This window comes from Trematomus bernacchii, unplaced genomic scaffold, assembly GCF_902827165.1.
Source record: "Trematomus bernacchii unplaced genomic scaffold, fTreBer1.1, whole genome shotgun sequence".
NCBI classification, from domain to species: domain Eukaryota; kingdom Metazoa; phylum Chordata; class Actinopteri; order Perciformes; family Nototheniidae; genus Trematomus; species Trematomus bernacchii.
This window is the reverse complement of record NW_022987708.1, coordinates 1630015-1647947: the sequence shown is the minus strand read 5'-3', so window position 1 is coordinate 1647947 and position 17933 is coordinate 1630015. Positions and strand designations below refer to the sequence as shown.

At 42.0% G+C, this 17933-nt stretch overlaps 1 protein-coding gene across 1 annotated transcript in view; it reads right to left on the bottom strand.

Annotated features, from left to right (window-relative positions):
• Positions 1-17933, bottom strand: part of si:ch211-51h4.2 — a 90902-nt gene that overhangs the window by 2777 nt on the left and 70192 nt on the right. The window contains exons 13-17 of the mRNA XM_034140741.1: positions 12025-12067; positions 7964-8078; positions 5024-5126; positions 2783-2852; positions 2580-2683 (exon numbers count right to left, since the gene is read on the bottom strand). Coding sequence (XP_033996632.1) covers positions 2580-2683; positions 2783-2852; positions 5024-5126; positions 7964-8078; positions 12025-12067 — 435 coding nt within the window. The remainder of the gene's footprint in view (positions 1-2579; positions 2684-2782; positions 2853-5023; positions 5127-7963; positions 8079-12024; positions 12068-17933) is intronic.

The window sequence follows — 17933 nt, the reverse complement described above, 5'->3', positions numbered from 1 at the left end:
GGATAGCAGCAAAGTATATTTGGAATCACAAAGAATAAATGACGTCTCAATGAAACTCAACAACACTAACAAACTGAAATGGCTGAGTGCATGTTTGTCTTCCATCAACAGAACCAGAAATATTACTCTCACAGTTATATAAATAATAACTAAGGCTGCTCCCAATGCATTTTCTTAAATTAAGGTTAAAAGTTAAAGTTTTCCAATTAAACTGTACACGTCTGTTGTCAAATTAGATTTTGTACTAACCTTAAAAAGAAATCCTTGAACTAAATCTTTAATAATATAAAGGTGATTCACCTGAATGAACTATTTTTTTCTTTTATAATAAATAACACCCTTTGCGTGCGGCAGGAGCTTTTATATATTTTGTTAAAATCATGTTTTGGTTTAACACCTATAAGTTTGGAATGAAGCCGAATATTTGTTAAAAACATGTTTTGGAAATGATTACATCACCCTTCTAAAAATCTTCTTTTTAAAAACAAATGTTGACTTGATTTTACAACCCTCTGCATGTATTTCAATGTTTGTATTACACAAGCCTACAGTTGCAATCTAAATCTAATAACAGTTTAAAACAGGGGGGGGGAACCTCCGGCCCCCGGGCCGTATACGGCCCTCGAGGTAATTTATAAACACACACACATTTTTTTTTTTAAAGAAATCTAGACCGCAAAAGAATTAAAAAAGCGAGTGCCTGTATTTCCTGGACAAGGTCAGGGTCCTTGAACACAACACGAGCCTAACGTGTCATCACGTGGTATATGTCTCGCCTGACAGGGGTGTAGTGCTGGACGGGGGCACCAGAACGCCGACGGAGGGCACCAGACGGAGGGCACGGAGAGCACCAGAACGCCGCTCCGGCACTTCAGAAATGGCAGTACCCATAAGGAGCCGTACACATGCTGCAGTTTTTGCGTGGCTGTGTCTTTAGTTGAAAGCCCAGTGGCGATCTGTTCATCTGTCATACTGATCATACAGTCAATAACTTTGTTGTTATTAGCATCTGGTTAGCTAGCTATGCTAACGAATATAAGAAGCTTTTTCTACAACCAGTGAGGTAAAGGCACATCTTTATATGATCATTATAGTTATAAAAAAATAAGAGACTAAAGTAAACAGGTATAAAATACTATATGACAGTAAAAAAAAGTTGTTATTAATAAACAAGAATACAGTTTGAAAGGGGAGTGATTTGTAAAATATCCATAAAGAAAAATAAAATCTGCTTACAGTTCTGTTTCATATGGATGTTGAGAGATGTATCCATAGATCTCTTAAAGGGCCCATGTCATGGCCATTTCCACTGATCATAATTCCATTGTTGAGGTATACTAGAATAGATTTATATTGTGCAATTTTCCAAACTCACATTGGTTTCTCATACAGCATCTCTGTATACTACGTGTATTCACTGAATTTCACTCTCTGCCTTTAACGGCTCGTTGTAGCTCCAATAGCTCCAGCCCCCACCCTCCCTGTGTGCTCTGATTGGTTGGGACGTTGTGAATCGCGCTGAGCTCCGTGGAGGTGTTGTTTCCTTGTTTAGGATACACAGCGAAACACAGCCAAACTCATCCTGAGCACACACAAACTCACAGCCGAAGTAAAAACAATAAGTGTGGCTTGATATTGAGTAAGAAAAAGGTTGATAAACGCTGTGAGAATGGGTCTGCAGAGAGAATTTCGCCGCGATCCCAACTGTCTGTTATCAGCCTGCAGCCAGGGAGGAGAAATCAGCAGAGCTACCTGTGTGTGAGGAAGTCCGTGGATTGGTCAATTTGGACCAATCAGCGGGGGCTTAACGTAACGGCTCCACGGATTGGTCCATTTCGTTCAAATGGACAATGACGTATCTCCAACGAGGCGTTTTGGGGAGGTATTTTCTGTGTTAGAGTTTTACTCGCTACAGGGTGTACTTTGAGGGTTTTGACTCTGCAGACCGTTTACATGCATAAAAACCTTCATAACACACAAGGGGACGGGTAATAACCGGAAAAGCATGACACCTCTCCTTTAATGTTGCTCTCAGTGCACCAGATTGATGGTTTTAACTTCAATATTTAAACACATTTTTTCACGGGGGAGCATGCCCCCCGGCCCCCCCTAGAGGATGTTAGGTCCCCCTCCCCACTTAAATCATGTTCACATGAATAGGAAACTAAATACATTTGCACACATCTTGTGTCCATATCTTTCTGTTTTGGTGGTCATGCCACAACCGTGCACGTGCATGCATGCACGAGTCATGGTAGGATATCTGGATTAAGAGGTTGCTTTTTCTTTGCACAGCATGAAAGAAAGGCCAAATGAATGGGCTGTGATTTTAGTATTTTTAAGCAGAGGTCAATAATTTGTACGGCCCTCGGAGGATGTTGAAAAAATTGAAATTGCCCTTGAGAGGAAAAAGGTTCCCCACCCCTGGTTTAAAAGAACAGCAGCTCGTGTGTGGGAGAGAAACCCCCTCTGGAGGGAACACATAGATTTGAGCTTTTGCAGACCATTTACATGCACACAAACCAGAACACACTACAGGAAAGTGTGCAAAACACGTAATAAAAGACAGGGTTCCTCACTTGAATCTGTCCTCTCTGGACTCTCTGAGCATGATGAAGATGAACAGTCCCACCTCAGTGTTCAGGGAGAACGAGACCACTTTGTCCAACATGATGATAAAACCCTGAAGAGAGGAGGAAGGAACACAGTGAGCACTTCATCTTCATCACCCTTCATCTCCTCATCACTTCTGTTAGCATGTGAGCGTCTGTGCATCATTTACCTGGGGATCGCACACTGACACGATGAAGATGGCCAGGAATGCGAGCAGTGACATGAATCCTTTAGCCATGCTGGAGGAGAAATAGAGGAAGAATCAGTTCAAATGGTCAAAAACAGGATGGGGAAATTGAAAAGTCAAAAAAACAAATCGCTTTATCTTCATCTCTGTGAAGGGAGACTCAAAATACACTGCGGCTGGAAAAATAATGATGATTCTTTGAAATAATGAATCACAGGGGACAGCTGCTGCACAACTTAAAAAGTAAATAAATTAGGGCTGTCAAGTTAACGCGTTAATAACACGTTAACGCAAAAAAAAATTAACGCCACTAATTATTTTAACGCGATTAACGCATGTATATTTTTTGTCCTCGCCCGCCCCGTAGTTTCAGAGCGCATCAAGTTTAAAATACCATCTACAAGCTGATGCTGACAGCCCCGCTCCTGCCGCCCGCTTGTGGCAGACCACACTTCCACGCTCACCGGCAGGCCCGGACTGGCCATCGGGAGGACCGGGAGGGTGTGTGTATGTGTGGGGCGAGCGAGGCACACCTTACGTGTTGTTGTTGTTGTTGTTGTTGTTGTTGTTAGCATCTGGTGCTAGCTAGCTGCGCTAACGGATATAAGGAGCTGTTTCAATGAAAACAGAGGAGCGACATTTCGCCGACAACTGCGCCGAGCACTTGACTTTATGCAGGTAGCCAGACAGTGGGACATTGTACGAAAAGTCAGCACACTCAGCACGGATAGTGCGCACAACATGATTGCAGCGTCCAGGCAGCTCCCGTTCGAGCATATATGCCTTGAGCTGCACATAGCTCCAACGATCCACCTCAGTGTCTGAGGTGGAACAAACAATTATATAATGTATTGAATGAATTGAATTGATCAATCACGCTGAGCAGGTTTTGGTTGGATAAAGGTAAACAGTCCGTGAGGAGGGCAAAAAGGCAAGACACATTGTCAGAAAGGCCATCTATGAACCCATTGGCTGTAGAAATACAACAAGTTAACGTTCTTTTAGCCTAAAATGTAACCCATCAACTGAGTTCAAACTGAATACTTCTGTAACTATCTGGTCGTCAACAACTTCTCTCAACTCGAACCCCATTATCATGTACCAATTTTCGAATCAAACGGTTTGCTGGCCTTACTGCAACCATAGAAATGATTGTTTGTAAAACTGTTACGAGGCCAACTCATATCAGCGATGAACTGTTTTCAAGTAGGCTCCATGAGAAGTTCAGGAAGTAAACAGCAATTGCAGAAGAGGCTGGGGGTGGAAGAAAGTAAATCAATTGACGTCTCCCACCCACCACGGGGTGGTATATGGACTTAGTGATAGTAATTATTATATTGTTAATACAACATACACACAGTGTGATTTAAATGTCTCCCTCCCTAATGATGCACTTCTCTCAGGATCCGTGCTGATTGGGACATTTAAAAACAGAAACACTGTGATTGCCTCTAACAAGACACTTCATCCAGGGAAATCTGAGGCTTCATCCAACCCTTAAAGTCTCCCATTACGTACAAAATAGATGGCAGGCATTATGTAAATCACTTCAGAAAGTAAGTACACACACACACACACACACACACACCCACACACACACACACACACACACACACACACACACACACACACACACACACACACACACACACACACACACACACACACACACACACACACACACACACACACACACACACACACACTTTGTATTGTATTATTGTATGAGAGAGGTTCCAGGTTGTTGTGTTTAATATTCATGAGAATATTTGTCATTGTTCAAATGATAATAAACAAACATATAAAGCATATTTGTCCACTCATATGTTGATAAGAGTATTAAAAACTTGAAAAATATCCCTCTAAGGTACATATAGAACAGATAAAAAATGTGCGATTAATTTGCGATTAATCGCGATTAACTATGGACAATCATGCGATTAATCGCGATTAAATATTTTAACAGCCCTAAAATAAATACAAATGTCCCCTTTTTTTATATTTATTTCTGTCTCTTTAATATATTATTTTAAAGTGTTAAATGTGAGTGTGAGAAAAAAGTCAACCTGTTTAGATTAGCTTTAGTACAATAACAAAGTTGCTCAAAGTCACGTGATTTTGAGATTTATCAGTCAATATGTGTGAGTAATTTAAACAATCACAATAGTGACTAGTAATTATAGATTGGTGAACATAAAAGAGAGTGCAGGTTTGTGAACACACCTCTTTGCTGAGCACAGCGTCTGTTTGTTGGCCATTCTTCTCTCCCAGGATTTAGACAGCTCCTCCATCCTGCTGCTCCACAGAGAGCTCACCACTCCGTCAACTGAAACACAAAGTCAGTACAAAACTTCATGTCTAAGCAAAAGTTCCACATTTTGAAGATTACAGAACAGCTCCCAGTACTAGAGATTTAAAACTACACGAGGAACCTTTGTATTAGCATAACTACACTGAGGTGAAGCAGCTAGCTTGGCTAAATGTAAAATATTCTGCCCAGCATCTCTTAATGTCACTACTATCATATCTTGTTTGTATAACTTTTAAATATTTTGTTTGTATAACTTGTATACTAAGTGTTGACACAAGTTGTGTTTCTTTTGGGATTGTGTGTGTTGTGTTGGCACCAAGAGAAAACTCCAGGAAGTAGCCGGCTCCACTGCCATAACTCTTTGTGCTAAACTAAGCTAACTAGCTGTAACTTTATATATATTCTTTAGACTAGAGAGTAATATCCATCTTCTCTTCTAATACAGAACTAATCATTTTGAGGTTAGTATTGCTGCTATTATTTCCATTACTGTAGGCCTATGTATAAACAATAAAACCAAAGCATTATAAAACATAAAAGCCAGATTAATAAAATGCTTTTTAGTCAAAGTTGTAGTGATCACTGATTAATACACTGGGTTACATAATCCAATCATGGAACTACAGGTTGGGGGTATTGTTTCCGCACGGACGCATATGTTGACGGTACCTACTGTGTCCTCCCTTTCACTTTCTCTTCTCATCTCAGCCTGCGACCCGACAGCATGTCAATTTCTGCTGCTCAATAAAGTGAGATTTGCACCTTCGATGCACCGCCTCAGACTCCCTTCTCTCGGCACTACATTGGTGACCCTGACATAAGTCTCGCGAAGGTTCCGAGACTGAACCGAACACGGCAAAAGACTCTTGTTTTTCTCGAAATGCCGGAGATTTTTGGAGACCTCCGTGGCTGCCTCGTGCGCGCGGACTGAGGCTCGGTGCGCCCCACGGGATGGCGGAGGACGTCGCTCGCCATTCCCGCTTCGTCTCGGCGCTGGAGGGCAGCAAGCCTTCCTGCTACGAGGAGAAGATGCACGACCTGCTAGGTATGGAGGGACCCGACTTCTGCCTCGTGGAGCTGGTTCTTCGGGACATGCGGCTGCATGTCCGGGCTGCGCTAGCTAACTCGGCTAGTGTTGAGCCCCGCGCTTTGGCCGACGATGCTAGCCGGTTCCTCCTGGCCGCCCGGCGATTTACCCCTGAGGTGCTTGCCACTGCACGCTGCAGCACCTTCCCTGGTGTGGGCACGCCGCCTAGCAGAGGCACCGGGGACGACGACGACGACAGCGACTACCGGCCGTCGAGACCGGCTAGCCTCGACTGCTAACGACAGCTAGCCACGACAGCTAACGGCTAGCTGCTACCAACGGCTAACGACGACTGCTAGCAACGGCTGACGGTGACTAGCAGCTACCAGCGGCTATCGACATCCGACTGTTTTGTTTTTGTTTTTTGTGGTGCCGGAGAGGAGGTTCGATCACGTCTGGTCGGCCTCGTGTGGATCCTCTCACAATTTCGCCCACCTGTTTTTGTTCGTGGACAGGACGACCCTTTTCAGTTTTTTCTGGTGCCTGAGAGGAGGTTCGACCATGTCTGGTCGGCCTCGTGTGGACCCTCTCGCTTTTTCACCACCTCGACGGCGGTTTCGGACGTCACACACGCCTTCTTCGGCCCGTGGGTGGCGCGCTTCTGGACCCCGTCTCGCCGCTTCCCTCGCCTCGGCGGTTTCGGACGTCGCCCATGCCTTCATCGGCCCGTGGGTGGCGCGCTTCGGGACCCTGCCTGGCCTCACCTCTAACCGCGGCTCACGGTTCGCCTCGACGGCGCCCCGTCTGGCCTCTCCCCGGCTCCCTCCTCCCGGGGACACGGCTCCTTCCTCCCGAGGACTTCGTGCCCGCCGCTGCTGTGCCTTCGCCTGCGGCCGGGCAGCGCTCCTCCCTGCCGACCCTGCTTTCTGCGGCCCCCTGACGACGGCCCGTTCCGGCCCGCCCCCAACCCTCTGGTGGGGATGCCCTCGCCCTCGTTGGGGCCCCTATCCTCTCCTGCGGCCCCCTTCCGACGGCCCGGCCCGTTCCATGGCCCGCCCTCCTCGGCCCCTGTGGTGCTTCCTCCCGGACGCGAGGATTGTGTCCATGGTTGAATTCTGGGGGGGCTTGTGTAGTGATCACTGATTAATACACTGGGTTACATAATCCAATCATGGAACTACAGGTTGGGGGTATTGTTTCCGCACGGACGCATATGTTGACGGTACCTACTGTGTACCTACTGTGTGTCCTCCCTTTCACTTTCTCTTCTCATCTCAGCCTGCGACCCGACAGCATGTCAATTTCTGCTGCTCAATAAAGTGAGATTTGCACCTTCGATGCACCGCCTCAGACTCCCTTCTCTCGGCACTACAAAGTCAACTTTATTGTCAATTTTCTGTGACAGGGAGATCGAAAATGCTGTTTCTCATAATCCAGAGGTATACAAATTAAAATATAAAAAAAATATATATGTGTAGGGCTATATACATACATGAACTTGTGTAAAACCACTTGACCATAGCAGCGTAGTTTAAGTGTCTGGATAAATACAAAGTCTGTGGTGCTGGATGTGTGTGTATGTGGGGAGAGAGGTGGGAGGGAGGGGAGAGAGTTTAGCATCCTGACAGCTTGGTGGAAAAAAAGCAGATTTTTAGTCTGGTTTAAATGTGCCTTTGACAATTAAAAAAATGAAAGTGTCTCAGATAATCTGGGATGATGTTCCAGCAGCTAGGAGAGTACAGCATCATGGCCAGATGTTTCAGTGCTGTGTGAATGGTGACAGAGTGAATGAGTTCATATGAGTGCAGCAGCATGAGGAACTCACTGGTGTGTTTCATGGCGGACCCCATGACCAGGAAGGACACAGTGACGCTGATGGCTACGAACACCTGGATGAGCTCAGCCACCCAGGAGTACGCCTTGTAGCGCTCATTGATGATCTACATGGGGGGGGAAGAAAAAGAGAGGCATCTGTACATTTAAAAGGAAGGGCATTTGTGATGCTATTGGTAAAACATTACCCCTCTGTTTAAGACTTAAGAGCAGGTCAATTATTTAAACTCCTTTTTATTTCTTTACCTGTGAAAGATTGAGATCAAATGTTTTTAAGATGAGATATTTTTTATTATTTGTCGGGCTAGTATTGTGTTGTAGTTGTAATACTTATTTCAGCCACAAGAGGCTGAAGTGAACCAGAACCACCAAACAGGAAATAAAGCATGTTTTTTATAATAGGGAGGGATGAAACCCTCTTTAATGGTCACACATGCAGAGCACACAGCACACACAGTGAAATTTGGCCTCTGCTTTTAACCCATCCTAGTACCAGGAGTCTAGTACTAGGAGCAGTGGGCAGCTATTGTACAGCGCCCGGGGAGCAATGGGAGTGGGGGGGGAAGGGGGGTGTCCGGTGCCTTGCTCAAGGGCACCACGGCAGGGCAGGAGGTGAACTGGGACCTCTCCAAGTAGAAGTCCACACTCCATATTTAGGTCTGGTCGGGGACTTGAACCAGCGACCCTACGGCTCCCAGTCCAAGCCCCTACTGACTGAGCCACTGCCGGACCTAGGGCATTACACTAATTTCACATAACCTTCTAAGAAGAAAGACACATTTTTGAGCAATGAATTCTGGCAAAGCTGTTTATCCTACTGTATCACAGACGATTATTTTAAAATAACTTAAAAAGATTATCCTGCCAAAACTTTTCCAAAGAGAAACATTTACATTGTTTGTCCAGGGTATATGCAGGAATCCTGAAGTCAGATGTAAGACCTTTTAAGACCTTTTTTAAGACCCTTTCCATACATTTTAAGACCTCATCGCCACTTCGAGTTTTAAACCGGTTACATTGGCGACACACTTTACCTCACATTTACTATATAGAGTATTGATTGTCCTTCCTCCTTATCTTCAAACCATTTGAACCCAAACTTGCATTTCCCCATAACGATGTTGTTTAACAACCGGTGTAAACGGACCTTCGCGCACTATCAAGCAGTGAGCGCGCGATGTCCTGTTCAGATGACGTCAAATCCAACGGGATGCCATAAATAAACTACAAAGAATCACACTACACACCTACGCAATGATTAAATTCAGGCAAACTGTAGAATACAACCTCTTTGGACAATTGATATACTTATTGAAAACAAGCTACAAAATGTAATACCTTGGAAAAAGCCGTTTAATACTTTTTAATAGCCTTAATTTTCTCTAAATTGATTTATCAACTTTTAATACTTTTTAAGACCCCGCGGACACCCTGTTGTCTATCAAGGATTCTGTATTTTAGAATGTGGAAATGAGTTGTATAGATACGGATGTGTCTTTTTAGCTCAGACACCTGTTGTCCCCACTCCACGATCAAGTCCTCACCAATTTGCTTTAATGTAAACCAGCTCTCCATTTTCATAGAGTTCCATTTCCTGACAGACACAGTACACTTGGGTTTCATTATAATTAGTAGCAGTGAGTCAGTGGTTCCTGCAGTTTCCTCTGCTCGTTATCCTGAGATCTTCACCTGCTACTTTTCATTCTCTGAGTTAAATTCTCTTTAATGTCTTCTCTGACGACCAATTAGTTTGTCAGCCAGCCTCTGCAGCTAATTGCTGCGTGTTTCCATTAGCGGCTGTTAGACACACTGTTTCCTGTGTAATTGGATCCAAACACAATGAGCACATGTTGCTACCGTGTGATTTTCCAACAAAACCATTATCTATCTCTGCATGTGTCTGTGAGAGCATGTAAAGGCCTTTAGCACACATACAAAGGAAACTGCATCATGGCTTCTTAATGAGTACTTGCAGTGTTACAGAAAACTAAGACAAGAAAAGAAAGGGTCAACAAAGATAAAGGAGATTACCATTAGCTACTATTGGTAATGTGTTATTGTATAATGCTGTTTAGAAGGTTTATGAGAAGATGTGTATTTCAGTGATTCTCAAAGTGGGGCTACTCTGCCAGACTATGCCGATCATTTTATATAAATAATAAAATAGTTGTAAAGTACAAAAATGCATATCTAGTGAGGAGGAATATATTTGTATGCTCATACAAAACAAGCATATTGGGTCAATTTCCTCCGTCCATGTAGGCTTTGGGCTAATATACACTGACATATTGGTCACATCACTAAGGGCCCCTACTGCTTAGCTTTTGTTTTGTTTTAGCTAGCTAGGAAGGCGAGCATGAAGATTATTTGAGTTATTATCGTCAAGGGATGGTAAACCCAAATTAGCTTAATCCAGACAATATCAAGAAGGTTATTCAGTCAGCCAGACACATCTGATAACAAAGCACTCTGAACATTAGGGTAAGACAAAGTAGTGCTAACCTGATTCAAACTGAAATGGGCTTCTTTGTATGACCATGGAACAGGGTTGTATTTAGGTTGAAACATTTAGATATACAAATAGTCCCAATGGCTGTGCAATTGTACAAATGGTCGGGAAGATATGCTGAATCTGTTTTGCAATTTTCCCCCTTGTGTTGCTGGTCCCAAAAGTTTAAAAACACTCTGATTCCATAGCAGGAATGATATGTTTGATTACACTATGTGACTTTGACTTGTCAATGCAATCCTACTTAAAGGCTTCAGTAGCTGAATCTTTACGAAACAAACTCAACACATTTCAGATCAGACATCAGCGTTGTGAGTGGTTCACCTTCACTGACTCTGACAACATCAACGTCTTCAGAACCAACAGCTTCTGAGAGGATAATAACACGAGGTGGTCTTTACCAGGATCATCTCTAGACATATATCTGTAAGCATCAATATCGGAAGTGTTCTGGTTTGTACAGTATTTGTAATTGAATATTATTAAATAATTAATTAAATATATATATATATTTGTATTTTTGTTTATGTCTAGTAATTGCACTGTTGAGGAACCTGCTATCTAAGTTCGTCATACATAATTACACTGTTTGTATTTGTTGTGACAATAAACCTATGAATCTTGAAAAAAACAAACAATTATATAATGTATTGAATGAATTGAATTGATCAATCACGCTGAGCAGGTTTTGGTTGGATAAAGGTAAACAGTCCGTGAGGAGGGCAAAAAGGCAAGACACATTGTCAGAAAGGCCATCTATGAACCCATTGGCTGTAGAAATACAACAAGTTAACGTTCTTTTAGCCTAAAATGTAACCCATCAACTGAGTTCAAACTGAATACTTCTGTAACTATCTGGTCGTCAACAACTTCTCTCAACTCGAACCCCATTATCATGTACCAATTTTCGAATCAAACGGTTTGCTGGCCTTACTGCAACCATAGAAATGATTGTTTGTAAAACTGTTACGAGGCCAACTCATATCAGCGATGAACTGTTTTCAAGTAGGCTCCATGAGAAGTTCAGGAAGTAAACAGCAATTGCAGAAGAGGCTGGGGGTGGAAGAAAGTAAATCAATTGACGTCTCCCACCCACCACGGGGTGGTATATGGACTTAGTGATAGTAATTATTATATTGTTAATACAACATACACACAGTGTGATTTAAATGTCTCCCTCCCTAATGATGCACTTCTCTCAGGATCCGTGCTGATTGGGACATTTAAAAACAGAAACACTGTGATTGCCTCTAACAAGACACTTCATCACAGCCGAGTGCTGCTCCAACACATCCAGGGAAATCTGAGGCTTCATCCAACCCTTAAAGTCTCCCATTACGTACAAAATAGATGGCAGGCATTATGTAAATCACTTCAGAAAGTACACACACACACACACACACACACACACACACACACACACACACACACACACACACACACACACACACACACACACACACACACACACACACACACACACACACACACACACACACACACACACACACACACACACACACACAAAGAGTGAGCAGTCTCACCTTAGTCAGGGGGATGGTGGCTATCTCTCCTGCTCTCTCCGACCTGAGGGACAACACATACAGAGTCAGATACATTATACATGTTTTACCACCATTATCAACTTGTGCTGATGTGTCTTTGAGCAACACAAATCTCTACATACATTTAAAAAAAAAAAAACAGTTGTATTTTAATAAGGTCTTATTACTTTATTTATGTCACTTAGTTATGTTAAACTGCTGCTACTCGCTTGTTTTAGCCATGGTTGTGTACTCATTGGTCTTTATTTTGAAATGTTTAATTCTAATGTGTGCTTTTCTTTGTTATCATTGTTTGCCTTTTTGACCTGCTATGCCACCTAACTCTCCTGCTGTGGGACTTATAAAGGATTTCTGATTCTGATCCCCTAGCCAAGGAACACCTGATGTCCACCAGCTGGAGCTGTAAATGTGTCACATTTTTAACATGTTAAATATTTTAACTGTACTGTTGTATTTCTATTTTGAGAAAATATTTATCTTTGTTTTTTAATTTGTGATTAGAGTACTTAAAATATTTTACTTTTTTCGTTTTTGCTCCGTTTCTACAACTTATTCTACATGGCAATAAACCCAATTCTGATTCTGATCTATTCATGGTCTTAAGAGTCAATTCAAACAAGAAATGTTGGAAATTCATGTGTTTTTTTCATTTAATACATTGTGTGTAAATTGTGGTAAACACAGAAATACATATTTCTATAATGCTTTACATTTCACATGAGGAGTGTTCAGGGCTTTTACTAATGAATTCATTCTTAGGACACCTTTCCATCCAAATATATCATCAAGAAATTCAAAAGAATGCTGCTTTTTTCTATTCTACTGTTATGTAGTTATTAGGAGTTGGTTAAAGGAGATACTACAGAGTACGCTGCTCGGACATCTTAATGGACCCAGGCTATTGAAAGAGTCACTATTGTGTGTGACTTTATGTTGTGCTTTGTATGTTGAGTGTTGCTTTATTTGCCAGTGTATTTGCTAGCACTCCAACACATTGAATATGAAATGCTACGGGGGGGAGCGATTGACCAATCACCACAGAGCCGGCCAGCTAACCAATCAGAGCAGACTGGGCTCTGGTTTCAGACAGAGGGTGAAAAGAGGTGCTGCAGTATGAGAAAAATAAAGAGCTTTTTGAACATTAAAGCGTGGAGACATGTCCCAGCAGAGACACTACATTCTAATATGAACCTGAACATTAGCATCATATGTTTAATGGACAATAACTAGTCAGATCTGTTAAGCAGTAGTAGGGGTCAATTTGTCCATCAGAAAATTGGACACAAATGTAATGATTAGTGACATATTTAGCATTTGTTACATGTTTTAACCCTAAGAAGATACCAAAGGTAAATGCTGTTAGGTATGTCCCTTACATCCGTTGTTCATTGATGAAGTTCGAGTTCATAACTTAAGGAGCTTACTCCATTACATCCTACGTTATATATATATGAGGGTAGTGTGTTGTTTGTCAATCACTTTTTCAATGGAAATGCTCATATGGCTATAGGTTGGAGACTATGAGAGAGTGTTTTTGAGTGACTTTGACAGTTAAAAGTCGTTGTTTATGCGATGTTACTAGTTGAAGTTTAACTAATTAAAGTTTAACTTAAGTTTAACTAGTAACACCACATAAACAGCACAAAACATGTGTGCTCAGCTGACGTTAGGTTTTTATACTAAATTCTTCTGTTTTGCCTTTACTCCTTTAATAGTAGTCATATTTCATAAAGGGCTGCCCTCTGTATACATGAATCTCCATTAGGACTCATCTAAACAGAGCCTGGCTCTCTGTATCCGGCCAGCGCCCGGGCTGTTCTCCTGGGGAAATATTATTGTCCTAAATATGAAATGAGGCACAAATGGTTGTAAAACATGTGGCGGGGCTAAAGCTATGAATCAGTGTTTCCATTTTAAACTCTAATTTTGGCCATTTGTCTCCTGCTGTGGTAACGTGCTGTAGGTCTGTTTCCCTTTGCTTTCATTTGCAGCCCAACAAACAGAACTGGGAACTCTAGGACTAGTTGTAACAATTACAATAATTTATAATTTTAGAACACATGAATTAATGGACCAAACAGCACAGGTACTAGTAAACAGTGCTTCTTTGTGCATGTAATCTAATCTAATATTATTGACATAAGTAAAGCGGTCATCCCCTAATCGTAGAGTTGGTATTCTGATCCCTGCTTTCATTTCATTTCATTTCACACCTTTATTTATCCAGGTTGTATCCCATTGAGATCATTGATCTCTTTTTCAAGGGAGACCTGCTCAAGTAGGTTCCACATGAAACATTAAAAACATAACAGAGCAACAAAAGGACATCATACAGTAGCATTACAGGGATTACAATTTACATACTATCCACATGCACAGGTACCAACAGCTTCCGATTCAGTAGCATCCAACCGAGCTTTAAAAACATTTAGTGGCAACAGATTGCTCAGTTTCCATTTTAATTGCAGACTATTCCAGGACAGTGGAGCTGCGCATCTAAATGCTATTTTCCCTAAGACAGTCCTAGCAGTTGGCACATTTAATAAAACCATTTAAGTGGTTGGAAAGATTAGTAAGTGCTGTATAAATGCAGTTCATTAAATACCAATGCCTAATAGATCTCAAGAGCTGGCATTCAACACAAGGCACAGCTATACACCTGCCAAGTGTGAAGTGGATTGGATAAACAGCACTCGATAAAATGGAATGACACCAACAGACAGACTCCTTTTAGTTAGATATGCATGGGAACGGGCCGGGAAGTGTCCCACCTGTTGCTGTGTGTGATGGCAGCTGGCTGTCCTGGGGCAAGGGGCTCCTTTGACTTCTGAGCAGAAGTGTTGTGCCTCATGCCAAGCTGGCACACCGACACCTGTACTCATCTGAAGCCCTGAATGAAAGGCATGCTGCACCGCTGCTCATCCATCCCAATGAAGCAGGATAAGGTTACAGCTCTCACAGGAGAGTGCTGTGTTTTCATCGTGTGACCTTGGTGCTGACGGTATAAAGTGTTTTCTGCTGTCAAAAGTATAGCTCACATGTATATTAAGATTGGATGCACTGTTCTCCAGCTCATACAGTTTCTACACAGACTGACTGATATGGTCAAAGACACTTCCCATAAAGTATTTTTTCTGGTTCCAAATTGTGTAAATAATTATATGAAACTTTCTCTAGGTCTGTACATTTACATTGATAATAGTCCTCTGGGTTATTGCAGCACATGCCCCTCCCCCCCCCCCCCCCCCACCCGTGTGTAAGTAAGTGAAGTATTTCCTCTCATCTGCCGCAGCCTTGATCAACTCATCATACTAGATTCACTGACGTCTCTTGCCGCAAATTAAATGTTGCATGATTTTGACTTTATATTGGTAAAGATGTTTAATTACTGTTTTAAGTAAGGGATAATGTGCAGCGAGGTGGTCATTATGGGGAAAAGAACACCCGACAGGCTGATCAGGGAACCCGATGCGAAGCGTGCAGTTTGCTTTTCGGCCAAACTGTGTACAGTTCAATCGAACAGACTTCTTTCTGCAGATATGAGCGTCCTTAACAACGGTCAATAAGTCCTTGACAGCGGTCTGTACTACTGGATTAACAACGTGTCACGTGTTCTGAATTGACCAATCAGAATCGAGTATTCAACTAAGCCATGTAATAAAGCATGTAAACATGTCACAGTAGAGGTACTAAATACTAATATGGAGCATAATATGTCCTTTTTTATGGACAGTTAAGTAATCGGAATCTGATTCTCATAAGGAGTAGGTGGCACCAATTTGCCAGTCAAAGAAATGTATAAATTGGGTAGTAGCATCCAGCTTATCTCTGTCTCACTCTCCCCAGCAAAGTCTGTTTTTTTAAATCGAGATGAATGACTACCTAAGGCCCATAGTACCTGTTGCACACGCCCCTTCACACTGTATGACCTCAGCAAGATCAGGTCCTATCTAACACAGTGAAACATCAGTAAACAGTCTGAAATGCAGCAGCACGTCTGATCTTCAGCCAGCCAGATGCAGCTCACGTCACTCAACTTTTCATTACCCTCCTTCAGCTCCCTGTTGCTGCTCACATTCCAGTCACAAATGCTGGCTGAGTGGCTACAAGCACAGCGGCAGAGTACCTGTACTCCCTCGCTCAGCCTTCTGATTCACTACCATCTGCGAATGAACAACCACTCCGAGGCCGGAAATCTCCATCAAAACTGTGTTGCACTTGAGTCAGGTGGAGCCTGGAAGTGAGTGATGAGGGAGTTATTTCAAAGGCCTCGGTTTGATCCACTGCGGATGGGATTGTGACTCATCCCTATGTGCGTTTGAACAAAAGCGTCTGCCAAATGAACCATTACAGAAACACACTCAAATCTACTGTCAATGTAGGCATAACTGATAGACCATCAACTATGGTCCCCATTTTTATTTTGGTATGATTTATTTCAGACTGAAATCACACCATTACAGAGTGTGGCAGTGATGATGTATTGTTGTTGGCAGACCTGGAAGTTATCATAACAAAGGATCCCCAAAAGCAATGGGATTTCAGTATATTGCAGAAAATAAGATCTTTTCAAAACACATATTTATGATAATTAACACGTTTGGTTCAACAGGGTTATCTCCACATATTAACACCACTTTAATATTTCTGACGCCTTAGCCTATGAACAAATAACATCACTGTTGGATGTGTGGTTGTCTCCACCGCTGAGCTAAAGGCAAAAATGTTTGGCATGATGACGTTTAGTAGTTTATATAGCAACCACTGTTTTTATGACACATAACATTTGCGAGTAGGGTGATTCCAGATGTATTTTATGTCATAAAAAAAACATGAATATCTTTTAAACGTGTGTTAACCAAAGATCTTATTTCAGGCTACTAACTAGAAAACCCATTTTGGGTTCTAGGACTCATTCCTGCACTCTATTGCCTCTTTTGTTTTTTTCTGTAGTGCTGCATCACAGGGCACCATACTGTATGAATGATTCAGAATATCTAATAATGACATTTATTTATTTATTTGTCTCCATTAATAATGCCTTATTATCTTTTCATTAACTTCTTTAACTCCAAAATAACCTCCCCAATGTTTAAAAAAAAAAATCTTTTTCTTTTTAGTTTGCTTTGGTTGTGTTTTGTGTCTCTTAGTTATTGACTTTTATTTAAGAATTGAACTTGTATTACCCATATTAAAACTGGCAATGGACTTTAAAGTAAATTGTATGGAAGATGCTAAACAAATCATTGCATTAAAGAATATAATATTATGTTTCCATTCCTTTTAAATGATTTAACTAATTTCAAGTAAAGCTGAAACATTGTCATTGTCCCCTTTATTCTTACATTGCATTAAAAGCACATTGCTGCTCTACAAGCTGCATCAGATGAGGGGATAAACCCTCGGAGCTCCTTTTAAAGAATGATAGAGGTCCACTGGGGGGCACTGTGGTTCTGTGGGGAGAAGAGCACCTGTCGCTGAGGTACTCTCAGCCATCTGGGTCACAGGAGCTCTGCTTTTTAAAGAGACGAACGATGAAAAGTGATGGGTATGGGCGGGAAGAATAACACAGAAATAAAAATTCATACCGAGCAATCAGAATGAAATACGGTTGTTCTGCAAATCAGTGGAATGAAGAAGGATTTAATGGAAAGGGCCTGAGCCAGGGAGCCATTACCATTCAAAGATGCTTTGAAATAATTACACATTCAGTACAAGAGCTGCTAATTGTGCACATTCACACATTCTCTGCTGATCTATCATCACTGTCACCTTTTCCACGGCAACGGAATGGCACGCTGTACAATTCTGATGACAAAAAGCTAACTTATTATCAGAAATCTGGCACTGTTCTGTTATCGCCAAATGGGAGAGGACAATGAAACGGC